Source organism: Endocarpon pusillum (genome assembly GCF_000464535.1).
Source record: "Endocarpon pusillum Z07020 unplaced genomic scaffold C712049, whole genome shotgun sequence".
Lineage (NCBI taxonomy): Eukaryota > Fungi > Ascomycota > Eurotiomycetes > Verrucariales > Verrucariaceae > Endocarpon > Endocarpon pusillum.
Window position 1 is genome coordinate 42775 of NW_006913552.1, and position 13921 is coordinate 56695.

At 50.2% G+C, this 13921-nt stretch overlaps 3 protein-coding genes across 3 annotated transcripts in view; 1 reads left to right on the forward strand and 2 right to left on the reverse strand.

The window, feature by feature from the left end:
* The window catches only part of EPUS_07075 (Nitrite reductase), a gene marked incomplete at both ends in the record, with an annotated part of 4280 nt that extends 507 nt beyond the window's left edge, over positions 1 to 3773 (reverse strand). Inside the window, 3 exons of the mRNA XM_007788102.1 lie at positions 302 to 3325; positions 3399 to 3549; positions 3616 to 3773. Of these exons, the coding sequence (XP_007786292.1) occupies positions 302 to 3325; positions 3399 to 3549; positions 3616 to 3773 (3333 nt within the window). The remainder of the gene's footprint in view (positions 1 to 301; positions 3326 to 3398; positions 3550 to 3615) is intronic.
* A 766-nt stretch (positions 3774 to 4539) lies between these two features.
* Positions 4540 to 7230, reverse strand: EPUS_07076 (Nitrate reductase; the record flags this gene model as incomplete). Its single annotated transcript, XM_007788103.1, has 2 exons — positions 4540 to 5441; positions 5490 to 7230. 2 exons carry the CDS (start codon positions 7228 to 7230, stop codon positions 4540 to 4542), a joined length of 2643 nt encoding a protein of 880 aa, XP_007786293.1.
* A 1084-nt stretch (positions 7231 to 8314) lies between these two features.
* Positions 8315 to 11131, forward strand: EPUS_07077 (uncharacterized protein; the record flags this gene model as incomplete). Its single annotated transcript, XM_007788104.1, has 3 exons — positions 8315 to 8611; positions 8657 to 8920; positions 8969 to 11131. The coding sequence occupies 3 exons, from the start codon at positions 8315 to 8317 to the stop codon at positions 11129 to 11131; spliced, it is 2724 nt and encodes a 907-aa protein (XP_007786294.1).
* Positions 11132 to 13921: the final 2790 nt, after the last annotated feature.

Below are 13921 nucleotides of genomic sequence, written 5' to 3' on the forward strand. Positions count from 1 at the left end.
GGGGAGGTTTGTCCGGGGGGAGGGCGAGTATTTCACCGCTTACGAAGACGGATCAAGGCAAGGACTCGCGAGCTTCCACCCCGGCATCTGATAGCTCATCGCCCGGCAGAAATACCCCTGCATAGATACATGAACACATAAGACAGAGGAAAAGTCTCTTATACACTTTTGATATTTACTCTTGACGTGCAACGAATGACTCCGCCATTGCCATTGCCATTGCCATTGCCCCTGATACTAGTACCCTAACTCATACAAGCTCATGTTACCAATCTATCCTCTTTTCCGCCGCCACACTTACCATCCTGCTAGGCCCGGACATGCTGCCTATCTTTGTCCCCCGGAGCCCCTTCTTCAGCCCAAGTTTCTTGTCCAGACTCTGGAACGGATCGGTAGTCTCATGCGTCTTGACGGTCCATTTGGTCGTCCCGAGCACACTGTCCAGTTCTTGCACCGGTGGCAGCTTGAGATAGACGTAGCCGTCGTCACGTTCTTCGGCCTCGAAGGTTGCGATGGACATGGCGGGATCATTGCTACATGAGCCCGCGGTGGGTTCGGCAGCGCCGCTCTCGTTGTTGAGCTGATAGTTTCGCTTGTGCATGGGACAGGAGACGTAGAGCTTGCTCTCTTTGCAGTCCTCGCTGGGCTTGATTTCACCGAGCAGACCATCTGACAGGGCAAACGCTCGCCTGTGAGGGCACATTTGCTGCGAGGCGTAGTACTTGCCACGTATCTTGAAGACGGCAAGCTGGGTGTCGCCACGCTTCACCGTATGTGACGAGCCAGAAGGTAGGTCGGGGAACTTGTCTGCCGTAACAATCGGCTGCCATGTAAGGCTACTCCATTTGGTGTTCTTGAAGTCGTCCGTTGCAGATGCTTTGGCCCAGTATGTTGGACGAACCTGCCCTCGTTCGCTGACCTTTTCGATCGCTGGTTCCATGTTTTCGTCGGTGTTGCCAAATTGTTGAAATGCTTTGCGACGTTCCGGATCATTGATCACCTCGGTCCACTCGCAGAAGAAGGTTCCAACAAGTTCCTGCATCTGCTTTTCCAACTCGGCACATATGCCCAGGCTGTCCTCGAGAATGACCTTTTGAAGGTATTTGATTCCTCCCGGTAGCTGCTCCACCCATCGTGCTGTTCGCTGCAATCGGTCTGCCGTTCGGATATAAAACATCAAATATCTGTCGAGTATTGGTATCACGTCGTCCGGAGGAACATCCTTAGCAAGGAGCTCGCTATGTCGTGGGGTTGCTCCGCCATTGCCGCCAACAAACAAGTTGAACCCCTTTTCAGTGGCAATCAGACCAAAGTCCTTGTTCTGCGCCTCGGCGCATTCACGTACACAACCCGAGACACCGCCTTTGATTTTGTGCGGAGCCCTGATGGATTTATATCGCTCCTCCAGTCGCACTGCCATTCCAACACTGTCGCCGATACCGAACCTGCACCAAGTAGAACCCACACAAGATTTGACTGTTCGCAACGACTTGGCGTAGGCATGACCTGACTCCATTCCGGCATTGACAAGCTCGGTCCATATATCGATGAGATCTTGTTTCTTGGCTCCAAACATGTCGATCCGCTGGCCACCAGTGATCTTACAGTATAAGCCGTACTTTTTAGCTACAGTGCCAATGGTAATCAGCCTGTCAGCGGTTATTTCACCGCCAGTGACCCTAGGTATGACGCTGAAAGTGCCATTTCGTTGGATGTTGCCTAGATATTTGTCATTTGTGTCTTGAAGGCCATGCAGAGGTTTGTCCACCACGTGCTTGTTGTAAAGAGAAGCAAGGATCGAGCCGAGGGTTGGCTTGCAGACTTCGCATCCGAGAGAATCCGGGTCCTTGCCAGCCTCTTTCATGATGGCTGCAAAGTCTTTCAATTTTTTGACATAGATAATATTGAACAAATCGGCTCGTGAATAGGCGAAATGAGGACAAAGATGGTTGAGGACCTCCGCGCCCATATCTTTCATGGCGCTGTTGAAGATGGATTGAACCAAGGGCATGCAACCACCACACCCGGTCCCGGCTTTGGTGCATGACTTCACATCACCAATGCTCTTGCATGACCCGTCCTTGACAGCGTTCGCAACATCTCCCTTGGTGACGTTGTGACACGAGCAAATCTGAGTCGTGTCATCCAGATCACCTCCATCATCTTCACCTTCTTTGCTAGCGCCAAGTATGAATTGAGCTGGCGGAACATCGAGAGCCTTTTGATTCTTGACCATGGGGACCAATTTGACATAGTCTTTGGTGTCTCCAATCATCATACCCCCAAGGAGGTATTTCCCGTCTAACGTGAATAAATACTTCTTGTACACAGCTTGGAATGGATCTTTGTAGCTCAATGCCTTCACTGGCGGCGGGGGCGGACCATTCGTCATACTTTTGACCTTGTCATCTCCGTTGACCATGCCTTCTTTTTTGCCATGTCGTCGAACTGGCAGGTCTTTTGGCCCGTCTCGGTCAGCAAAGAAATCGCCGAAGCTGGCCACCTCCACTCCCAAAAGCTTGAGTTTGGTACTCAAATCGGGGCGCTTAAACGTCCGCGGGCTGTGAATCTTGGCTTGTGTGAGGTTGAACGACAGCACATCTGCCATCTCGATGCATGGTGCAATGAGCCCAAAACTCTGGCTTTCCCAGCTGGCACACTCTCCAATGGCGTAAATGTCCGGATGACTGGTCTGCAAATGGTTATCGATGACAATACCACCGCCACGATCTGCGCATTTGATGCCGGCTTTTCTGGCCAGCTCATCTCGCGCTTTGATGCCAATAGCAAACATCAGACAGGTACAATTCATTTGTTCGCCGTCTTCAAAGATGACGCCCTTCACGCTGTTGTTGTCGTCAACCTGGATTTTGCCAACTCTCTTACTGAGCAATACATCGAGGCCCAACTGCCTGACAAGATCCACCACCATACCACCCGCGTCACCGTCAAGCTGTCTTGATAGCACCCAGCGATTACGCTCAATCAGCTTGACAGACTTGAATTCTCCCAAATCCATCATAGCCTTGGCAGCTTCGAGCCCGAGAAGACCGCCTCCGACAACAGCACCTGTTGTGCCTTTGACAGTGGCAGCGAAAGCAATGAGTTTCTCCAAGTCTTCGATCGTCCTGTACACGAAGACGCCCCTAGCATTATGACCTGGTGTATGTTTAGGTAACAGAGCATCGGAACCGGTGGCAAGGACCAGAATATCGTAGGAAACCGTATCGCCGGCGGACGTAAGCACAACCTTTTCCTCAGGCTTAATCTCTGTGACGAGTGTATTCAGATGGTAGTTCAAGGAGCCTTCAGGCACGTTCGAATACTGTAAAACCAAAGTCAGCCGAGCTGCTGAAAGCGATTGAGGTTCGCGATCGGGCCGTAGCAGGATTCCGTACCCATTCTTTCGGATTGAGGTATAGATTTTCCACCTTTCTGTGCTGGAAAAAGCTGGTCAAGCCGACACGATTATATGCCAGGTGTGGCTCCTCGCCGATGACGACGACATTATATTCTCTTCGCTTCGAGTCGAGCTTCATAAGCTTCTCACTATCGAAGACAGGGTCAGCCTAGAATATAGCGATGCCGGGGTTACACCCAATTGGAAGTGCTTACATAAAGGCGATCCCAACCATACCCAAGCCCACAACGACAATTTTCTTGCGCTCTGATGAAGGCTTAGGGTATTTGTTGCTATCATTCTCCTCCCCACTATGACCATTCGGTGGCTCCTTGCTGACAGCCATGCCTGGTGACGAAGTTGCCCACGACATGGTTTGTTGAGATCTGACTTAACCTGGGTGAACCGGCTCTATAGGGTCACGCGAGAGGAGAAGAACAAGAGAGAGTCAGGACACAAAGGAACAACACCTGCGACAAAAAGAAGAATGGAGACGAATACAGATCCAAGAACTTACATGCATGGCGGGGAGAAGAGAGTGCCACTCCGCGGAGAGATTATAGATGACGACCCCATATCGAGGCCAACAGCAACCTCAGATACGGCAGGCTTATCAGGTCCACCACAATTGGAATTATGGGCAGCCAAGAGCTCCAGGAACAGAGGAAACGCGAGCCATTGGCTGTCAGGACCGCGTCGTCCATGGCCCAGCCGATCGCTCAAATGTCGGGACATGTCAACTTTGGTTGAGGCGAATGTGGACAGCATCTCGGCAGCATATGGGGCTCACCAAGATTGATAAGCTCGCAGCAGTGGGTTGGGGTGTCGTCGTGCAGCAAGAGATAAGAGCTCAGCCGCTAAACTCGATATGGACACTGTAGATCGCATTAGGCATGGCGGGTATTATATCGGTATCAAGGCATATGTATTGAAACTCTCAGACATTGCTTTGTCAGCCACGCGCAGCACCTCCCCTGTACCGGAGGACCAACCAAATGTATAGATTCCTCATCAGGCATGTACTGGCTTTCCCACAACCTGTTTCCTGGAAATCATAAACGATTTACGCTACCCCAACAAACCACCCGATGTCGCGAGTCAGATGATAGATAATAATCAAGTAGCAGCGCTGAAAGTGATCAGAAGAACAAAAGCTGGTCATCACTCCATCCCTTATCTAAGAAGACCTTATGCATGGTCTTCTCAAGCGCCTCGGGTCCACAAACTAGCACCAGGGCGTCTTGACTTTTCACACAATGCTGATCGACGACGTTGGCATCGATTCGGCCACGGAGCCCACACCAGTCATCAGGCGCCTTCGTCAGGGTGTAGATTAGCTTGCATCTATGATCATTTCCAGCTGCAAGTCCATCCAGCTCCGGCTTGCAGAGGATGTCCTCGAATTGTCGATTGCCGTTCAGGATAATGCACTTCGTTTGGTCGTTGGGGTTCTGCATAATGCTTCGGAATACCTGATATATCGGTGTGATGCCGCTGCCTCCACAGATCATGATGAATGATTTGACTTTCCGCTCAACACCCTGCACAGTACATCGACCGTGACCTAGGTACTCAAATTTGCCGATTGGGCCCTTCATCTCGATGTACTGCCCAACAGGTAGAGCATCCATTGCTTGAGACATCTTGCCACCCTTGGCGCCGTCTTTGTCAAAGTAGACCTTGACGAGCATATCCATGAAACCCTGGTCGTTTATCTCGGAAATAGGCGTGTAGCTTCGAATAATGGTTTCACTGGTCTTGGGGTCTTTTAGGCGAACCATGAGATGTTGGCCAACAGGGAGGCCAAGCCTCTGCGTTGGGTGATCAAGTGAGAAAGTGAATATTCTCGTGTCCCATGACACGATACGTTTGCCATGTAAAATAGCTTTGTTCCAGAACTTTGATTGCAAGAACGTAGGCCGGGGCTCTGCACTACCATTGGCAGTAGCGTTGGCTTCAGAGTCACTAAGTGCTTTCTTTGCAGCGTCATCTAGAGAGCCAATATGGTACGTGGGCATCATTGCTTTTGCAGTCTCGCTGTCTAGGGAAAGTCAGCTGAGGTTCTCCTTGATCGTGACGGGTAACTCACGAATAGCCATGAACTCATCTGTGCTGTCGAGACCTGCAGCAGAAATGATGCTGGTGGCTCCGCCTGGGTGACCCTCGAGAAATTCGGTGCCATCGTAGACCTCACCGTTGACAACAAACCATGGTGAATCTTTATTGTCGTGCTGTCGAAGATCCTCGATCGTGATGGAATTTTTGAGGCCATCTTTCACCATCGATACCTCTTTGGTCACCTCAGCAGCTGGCGCTGCATTGTCTTGATCTCCAATGCTCTCACCCCAATAGCCGTTTGTCAGATTCCCGCCCGCCTTTTTCACACGTTCCATCCAACCACCAGCCATTAGTGCCGGTAACGTAGGATGTTCAAAGCGTAAAAAGTCTCCCTCATTCAGGATCGTGACACGGAACCACGGATTGTTCATCATACCAAGAACGCTCCAGTACATATCTCTTGGTTGCACGTTCATGCTTTCATCCATTGCTCGTAACAAGATATCTTTGGCCCCTTTCAGCTCCGAGACGCTCAATTCGAGTGACCATTGGCACCAGCAGAAACACGATTCCCGCCATGACATGTCAAGATGGCCTCCAAAGAGTTCTACTTCGACATTGCGGTACCTGTCTTCGGGATATTCAATGTCGGCTAAACGCCAAGACATTCCCTGGTCCAGAGAAAGTTCAACACGCGTTATCCTTCGTCCTCCTCCGCTGTATGCATAGCCGCGGGTGCGGTATCTCTGCGTGTCATCTGAGACTGATAACTTCTCGTCATGAGCAGGATAACAAATGGCGGAGTTTGGGCTAAGATCGTAGATGGCATATCGGTCGTCCATCCACCATTTCGGGTCTTTTGCAGATTCTTCTGGGGAAACCATTGTTGGGAGGACTCTATTGTCATAGATGTGGTACCAGTTGTCGCTGGGAGAATCTGTCACAATGAGCTTCTTTAGCCACTTGACGCTCCGCCCACCGATTTGACCAGGAATCACAGCTCGAAGAGGCTTCCCGTGATCCGGCCTCAACATTTCACCGTTCATTTTGTAGGAGAGCATCATTCCTTTGTTGGGGTCCATCACCCAATTGAGTTTGACAGAGGTTCCATAATATCCGTTGGGGAGCTTGTCCGCGCCTTCCATGCAGACATATTTCGCACCCCTGGTTGGCTTCGCTCTTTTGATAATGTCGGACATTATCACACCAGTAAACAACGCTGTTGACAGTCCCGCAGCACCCCACGAAAAGCCCTTGCTTTTCCGAACCACGTTCTGCTCTTTTCTTCGATTGCCAGCACATACCAAGGTAACAGGACAGGTAACTTGCTCATAATCGGTCATGAGCTGCCTCAGGGTCATAGAGATCGGCTTCTCCACCAGTCCCTCCACAGAAAATTCCCAATTGGGTATCTCTTCCTCGTTTACATGAGGAACATACCCATGATTTCGGACGTAGAACAATTCAGGGCTCGTCAAGAACCCCTCATCAAACAATGCAGACAGAGGAGCTTCAACGTTAAACGGATGAACTCCGGTTAATCGTATCAATCTTGGGTCTCGAGGCACAAGGGAATCCGGGGTGCTCTGGTCAATGTCGAGGACCTCCGTAGGGATAGTAGTTGGTGGAGGTAGAGGGATATCAGATGTTTCACCCTCTATGGATTTATCCGAAGCGCTATCGTCTGTCGCTGGAGGGGAGGGAGGCAGCACATTCTGCTTTTTCTCCATTTTCAACGGCAAGCCACGTGATTCCTCCTTCGTATCCTCCATGTTGAATAGTATGGAGAGAAAGGAATTCCTCAAAGAAGTACCTCAGGTACGCACGAAATAAAGCCAAAAATGGACACGTGGAAATCTAAGGAACGATCAGGCAGGATAGGGCATTAATGGAGGAAAGGGGGTCAATGTCTGGGATTGCGAACGACCTACTATTCTCGAGTGACGTGCTCCGCGGCATCTGGGGTATTGTACAGCCAAATGGAGGCGCAAATCTGCACGTATCGAGAAGAATCAGGGATGATCCGCGGAAGTGGCTTCATCATGGTTGTGGGGACGCTTCTTGCTATCAGAGGCTGAGGATCCTTCTGCTTATCAGTGAGGTTCCATCAAATACCTGTTATCTCCTTAGCGGTATTTTATCGCTTGACCAATCGTGCGCCTATCTAAGACATCAGTGCATGGCAACCCGGCTGTAGAATGAAGTATCTTCTGTTTTAAAGCAGTAGGTTCTAGATCTTGCAAACGAAATACTGTACACATTTAGAGAATCCAAAAGGTCTGGATTAGGCGCAGAATAATTTTCGTGTGCGTAGTTGGATGGGATGAGCTTTGCAGCGCGCGGACTGATTGCGACGACATCGCTGCAGTAATTCTCCTTGGCTGGAGTTGGCATTGTTCGCGGAGCACTGCTTGCAGCGTTTTGAGCTGGGCGCCATGATAGTACTCGTGGCTGAAAGCAAAGCATTCAAACAGGAATGATATCTCAGCATATGACTCTGCAGCAGCGTGGTCTCGGAGACACTTGGGACAGAGCAAGCTGAATTTCTCCTGATGAGGCGCAATCGCACATAGAGTTGAAAGATTGGCATCCAATGTACCCGCTCTTCCAACTGCTGCAATTTACTTGTGCTTGGGACGATGAAATCACGGCTAGAAAAGCGATCACGACGCTCCCATAGAATTAAAGTGGGGTTTCTCGCCAAGAGACTAATGCAGACACTCTTGAGCGCGTCGCGTCGCGTCCCAAAAAGACTTCGCCCGAAGTTCGCTCCCATTTTGTAGATCTCAACTCAACACAACCCAGCAAGAGAGCATTGTTCTCCTGCCATCGTCCCGGGATAATCAATAAATCATCATGGATGGCATACAGCTTCGCGATGAAGCGGTTCGAGATAGAGTTCGAGCCGCTACGGAGTTTCTCGATCCCACAGATGCTCGTGCCCGCAGCTATCGAGCAGATATTGTTTTGATGCTCAATAGGGGCCTGCGCAGACTCGTCGTTAGCATTGACGATGTTCGCGCCCACAATAGGGAGCTTGCAGATGGCCTACTCTTCTCTCCTTTCGACCACGTGCAAGCATTTGACCAGGCACTGAAAGATGTCGTCAAGACCCTGCCCAATCGCCCACCAAAGGAGACATCAGATGAGGCTGTATGGCATGCGCCGGTGCTGTCTGACTTCGCTAACAGACCGCAGGTCTACTATTGCGCCTACTCCGGCAGCTTTGGCGAGAATGCCTGCAATCCACGCACTCTCGGATCAAGCCTGCTCAATCGCTTAGTCTCGTTGGAGGGAATTGTCACCAAATGTTCTTTAGTCCGACCGAAGGTGGTCAAAAGCGTGCACTGGAACGAAAAGAAACAGACGTTTCACTTCCGGGAATATCGAGACAACACCATGACAGCTAATGGCGCAGCTAGTACAAGTGTTTATCCGCAGCAAGATGAAGTGGGGAATCCGGTATGGTCATAACAGCAGAAGATAACACAAGGCACTGACTGATTCTAGCTTGTTACTGAATATGGATACTGCACCTACCGGGATCATCAGACCATTTCCATCCAAGAAATGCCGGAAAGAGCGCCCGCAGGTCAGCTTCCTAGAGGCGTAGACGTCCTCATGGACGATGACATGGTTGATCGTGTCAAACCTGGCGATCGCATACAGCTTGTTGGCATATTCCGCTCGCTAGGAAATGCAGGGTCTGGCTCCTCGACGTTCCGGACTCTAATACTCGCAAACAACGTTGTGCTACTCTCATCCAAGTCTGGTGGCGGTATAGCTCAGAGTACAATCACGGACACCGATGTCCGAAACATCAACAAGCTTTCGAAGAAAAAAGATATTTTCAAACTGCTATCTCAATCGCTGGCACCGAGCATCTATGGACACGATCACATCAAACAAGCAATCCTGCTTATGCTTCTTGGTGGCATGGAGAAGAATCTCGACAATGGCACCCATCTGAGAGGGGACATCAATATTCTAATGGTTGGTGATCCCTCAACCGCAAAATCGCAGCTTTTACGGTTCGTTCTCAATACTGCGCCTCTGGCGATCGCAACGACTGGGCGTGGCTCATCGGGTGTGGGTCTTACTGCAGCCGTAACTACTGATAAGGAGACTGGCGAACGACGTCTGGAAGCAGGTGCAATGGTTTTGGGCGATAGAGGTGTCGTGTGTATTGACGAGTTCGATAAGATGAGCGATGTCGATCGTGTAGCTATTCACGAGGTCATGGAACAGCAAACGGTCACCATTGCGAAAGCCGGTATCCATACATCTCTGAATGCGCGATGTAGTGTTGTGGCAGCCGCCAACCCTATCTATGGCCAATACGACACCCATAAAGACCCTCACAAAAACATCGCGCTTCCAGACTCACTTCTCTCTCGTTTCGATCTTCTCTTCGTCGTCACAGACGATGTAGAAGATGAGCGCGATCGCCATATCTCCGAGCACGTGCTCCGAATGCACAGATACCGCCAACCAGGGACCGAAGAAGGCGCGCCTGTCCGTGAGCAAGCGTCTCAGATGCTAGGTGTTGGGCTGGAAGAAGATCAAGATCTCCGTGGCCGCCCGACAGAAGTCTATGAAAAATTCAACGTCATGCTTCATGCTGGCTTGGCTCATTCCAGACGAGGACGAAACGCGAAGCCCGAAGTCATTAGCATTCCTTTCATAAAAAAGTACATCCAGTACGCCAAGTCACGGATAAAGCCTGTCCTTACGAAAGAGGCCGCCGATTTGATCGTCAAAGCTTACGCTGACCTGAGAAACGACGATCTGGAAGGCAACAAGCGCCGCACTAGTCCCATGACGGCGCGGACACTCGAGACGCTGATTCGTCTCTCAACCGCTCACGCCAAAGCGAGACTGTCGAGCCGAGTTCAGGCAGAGGATGCAGAGGCAGCTGAAGTCATCCTCAAATATGCTCTCTTCAAAGAAGTCATAGCTCCGGAAGACCGACGCAAAAAAAGACGAAAGGTAGATAGTAGTGCACCGAATGGCAGCTCGAGTAGCGATGAAGGGGAAGGCAGTGGCGACAGCGATGATGACGATGATTCCGACAGCGGATATCGCGGGCCATCTGGAAGGTCAGGAACAGTCTCCCGACCCAAAAGTCAGCGATCTGCAAACAGAAACAACAGGAACAGCAATTCAGCAAACGCTCTCAATGGCAATGTGAATGGCAACGCGAACGGCGACGTCGAAGGCTATGAGTCCGACGACCTCTATGGGTCCTCTCCCAAGCGGCAACAAGCACGTCACGACCATACCACTCAGACCACGAGTCAGTTGTCTCGCATGTCAATCGCATCGTCTCTGCCCGCCTCGCAGCTACCGAGCACGCAGACTGATTCTCAAGGACGGGATTCCCAGAACCAGTCAGCGCTTACAGCAGCGGAAGGGGACGATGATGAGGAGGAGGAGGAGGTCGACGACGACGAAGCACAACATCCGCCAATATCGCCTTCTCGACTGGCGGCATTCCGTTCCACGCTTGGTCGCTTGATGAACACGAGACTTTTTGCCAACGATTCGGCGAACGTGGATCCGTTGATTGAAGCGGTGAATAACAGCATTACTGGAAGAAGTCAAGAGGTGTTTGGACGAGAGGAAGCGATCAAGGCCTTGAGGGTTATGAATGAGGAGAACCAAATCATGTAAGTCAAGTGCCTCCCCGTCCTTGCATCTTATCGGGATGTTTGTGCTGCTGTCCGTGAAATGATGATTGCCTGTTACTAATGTTTTATTCATTCAGGCTGCTTGAGGAATCGGATGAGGTTTTCAAGATATGATGACCGTTGTATGATGCAGCGTTGGAGTTTCTGATACCGCACAGCGCTGGGTATATTCGTCCGCAGGACGTTTCTCTTGCATCATTCTCACGTCAACAGGATATGATAGGTGGAGTTCGAGATGAGAGCCAAGGCTGTCGATTGGCTCCCTTGTAGTACTGTATTTGATTTTTCTAGTTAAGGTTGACATATACATTATCCAGCATCAGAACGATGACAGCAATGCCGCCTACGGGCTTTCCATGTGCTAAGAAGAGTGGTCACTTCATCGTGTATGTATAAAACGAAGCAGGGATTCTTCTGATATAACAATACTCTGATTCTATCCAGTTTCTACAGCTGGGTCCCATTCTTTCCGATGCAAATCCGGGACCCTCATTACATATTTATGAAGGCTCATGTGAAGGGAAATCCACGTGGAGATGAGCGTGATGCTGGGTGACGCTGCTTTCGAAACGTTACCACTGGTTAATAGACTATAACGAAATATTAGTACATTACAATTGTACAAAACTTATTTAGACTTCTCTCCGAGAGAAAGTCCTGAAGCGACTTCACCCGTAGTACGCTAGTCCCAGAAAAGCTAAGATCGACCTCTTCTAGTTAGCGTTTAATGAAGACTTTTGATGCACGGCTTCGTCCCAGAAATAAATATCATTGGTTAGATCTAATAGTAGTTAGTTTTGGATACAAGAGTCTGACGTCCTTTTAGTACGCTAGGATGTATTAACCCCTTAGTGTTTACCACGCTCCTGCAAACCCATTGTCCAGTTGAAAGTATTTCTCACAGTTTTGCGTCTTTGCCCCTCCGGCAGAGGGGAACGAGCCAGGAAGATTTACGCCCTGCAAATCACTACAGCTCGCCATGGCCCTGACATTAGGACAAGAATGTTGATGTCTCGACAGCTTTGGCCCAGTTGGGCAGTTTGAGCAAGATATCTTCAAGGATCCTAAGCCGCGTTGCCCTCCTCAAACATATCATGAAAGTAGGGTACTTCTCATTTTCCGCCTCCATCCATACTTCTTGGCCTTTCTGTGTTTCGAGAAGCAGCTCGATCGCATTCATGGTAAGTCGTCGGTAGCAAGCCGGTCAGTGCAGCGGAGTTTTTCCGTATAGGTCCTTTGGGTCTGCAGCCTGTCCCTGGCGGCTAAGTAAGAACTTGACTACCTCACCTTGATATCATCTGAGACTGGTTTGCAAAGAATATTTGGATCTTGAGAGAGTGCCAGTAGGGCGTGATGCATCTCACCCGATGGTGATGAAAGTTGTTTCAGGGCCAGACAAAGAGATGTATGATGGCTTTCTCGCTTGACCAATCCTACCTTGTTTATCGGCTCTCGGTGGTCACATTGTGGTACGGTCAGCGGAGAAACAATGATGACTCTCATTCACAAAAAGCAAATTTCGAGGGCATATAGTGATTGAGACTATATTCAAAACACTAAACACTTAGCAAGGGAACCAATCCCACGATTTCTGTTTCGCGATTCAACCTCAACACTTCACAACCACATGGACCCTGCTAATGCAATCACCCTGATTATGGCCCATCCTTTCACCATCAGTACTTCTCTTCTAGCTTCTACAAGCACGAATGAAGTCAGTGACGGCCTGTGCCACGACGCTATTTGCTGGAATTATTCTGCATGTTCGAGGTGCTTGCGCTTGACAACATATACGAAATCACCGAAAGCCGCCAACACTTCTTGATTGGCGAAGTAATCAACAGCTTTGGCCGCGTCATGGGTGTTTGAACGACCCTAGTCGGAGAGCAATAGAGTGACCTCTGTCGCTTCCTGGTGTGTCATAGTTGTGGTCTGCTGAAAACAATCAGAAGCAGTATTCGTGGCCTGAGATCTCAAGAGCCGAGACAAGCTGATTAGTGAGCCGCTTTCTTTGTACATTGGACAATGATCCTGTTCTGGCCGCACAAAGCCGCTTTATTCAGCCTCTCGTTTCTTTGTGAAGGGCACAATGAGATTGTCTGTGCGGCAATGAAATCAGTTTCACCCTAGAGGCTTGTTTGTGCCTCACATGTAAGGTGACCCAGCAGGATGTGGAAGCCTCTACATCTAATTCTCCAGCTCCATCCCTCCTTTCTTCCCCTTGTTCTCATCATTCAATCCAGTATACCCCAACCACCAAATTAAGAGAGAACAAACAAGCATGACCCCCAAACGCACAGTGAACTTCCACTCGTCCACCAACCCCCCAACCGAACAGACCCACATCCGCATCATCCCGAAGACGGAAATCCACCTCCGAAACAGCCAAACCTGGATCCCAGTCCAAATCTTCGACCTTGTCACCGACCACCTCAGCTACCCCCACACCCAGCCTGGCGTTCCCTACCCCACAACCCCATACGATGATCTCATCCACACCCTCTCCTTCATAACATCCTACCCCATCACCGCCGCGCTGATCTCCGAAATCCAAGACCTACTCCACCGGAAAAACAATCCCACCTCCCCCAAAGCCCAAGAGAAAGCAGAAGAAGAAGCAGCGGTAGCAGAACTCTGGAGCCCCTTCGACGCCATGCACAACCAGTGGGTAACGCTGCAACGCCAACGCGTCTCCGCCGCGCAGAAACTCGACCGTCTCCTCAATCAGAACATGGACACGCTGCTCGGAGCGCGCCTGCCCCGGAAAGCGCCC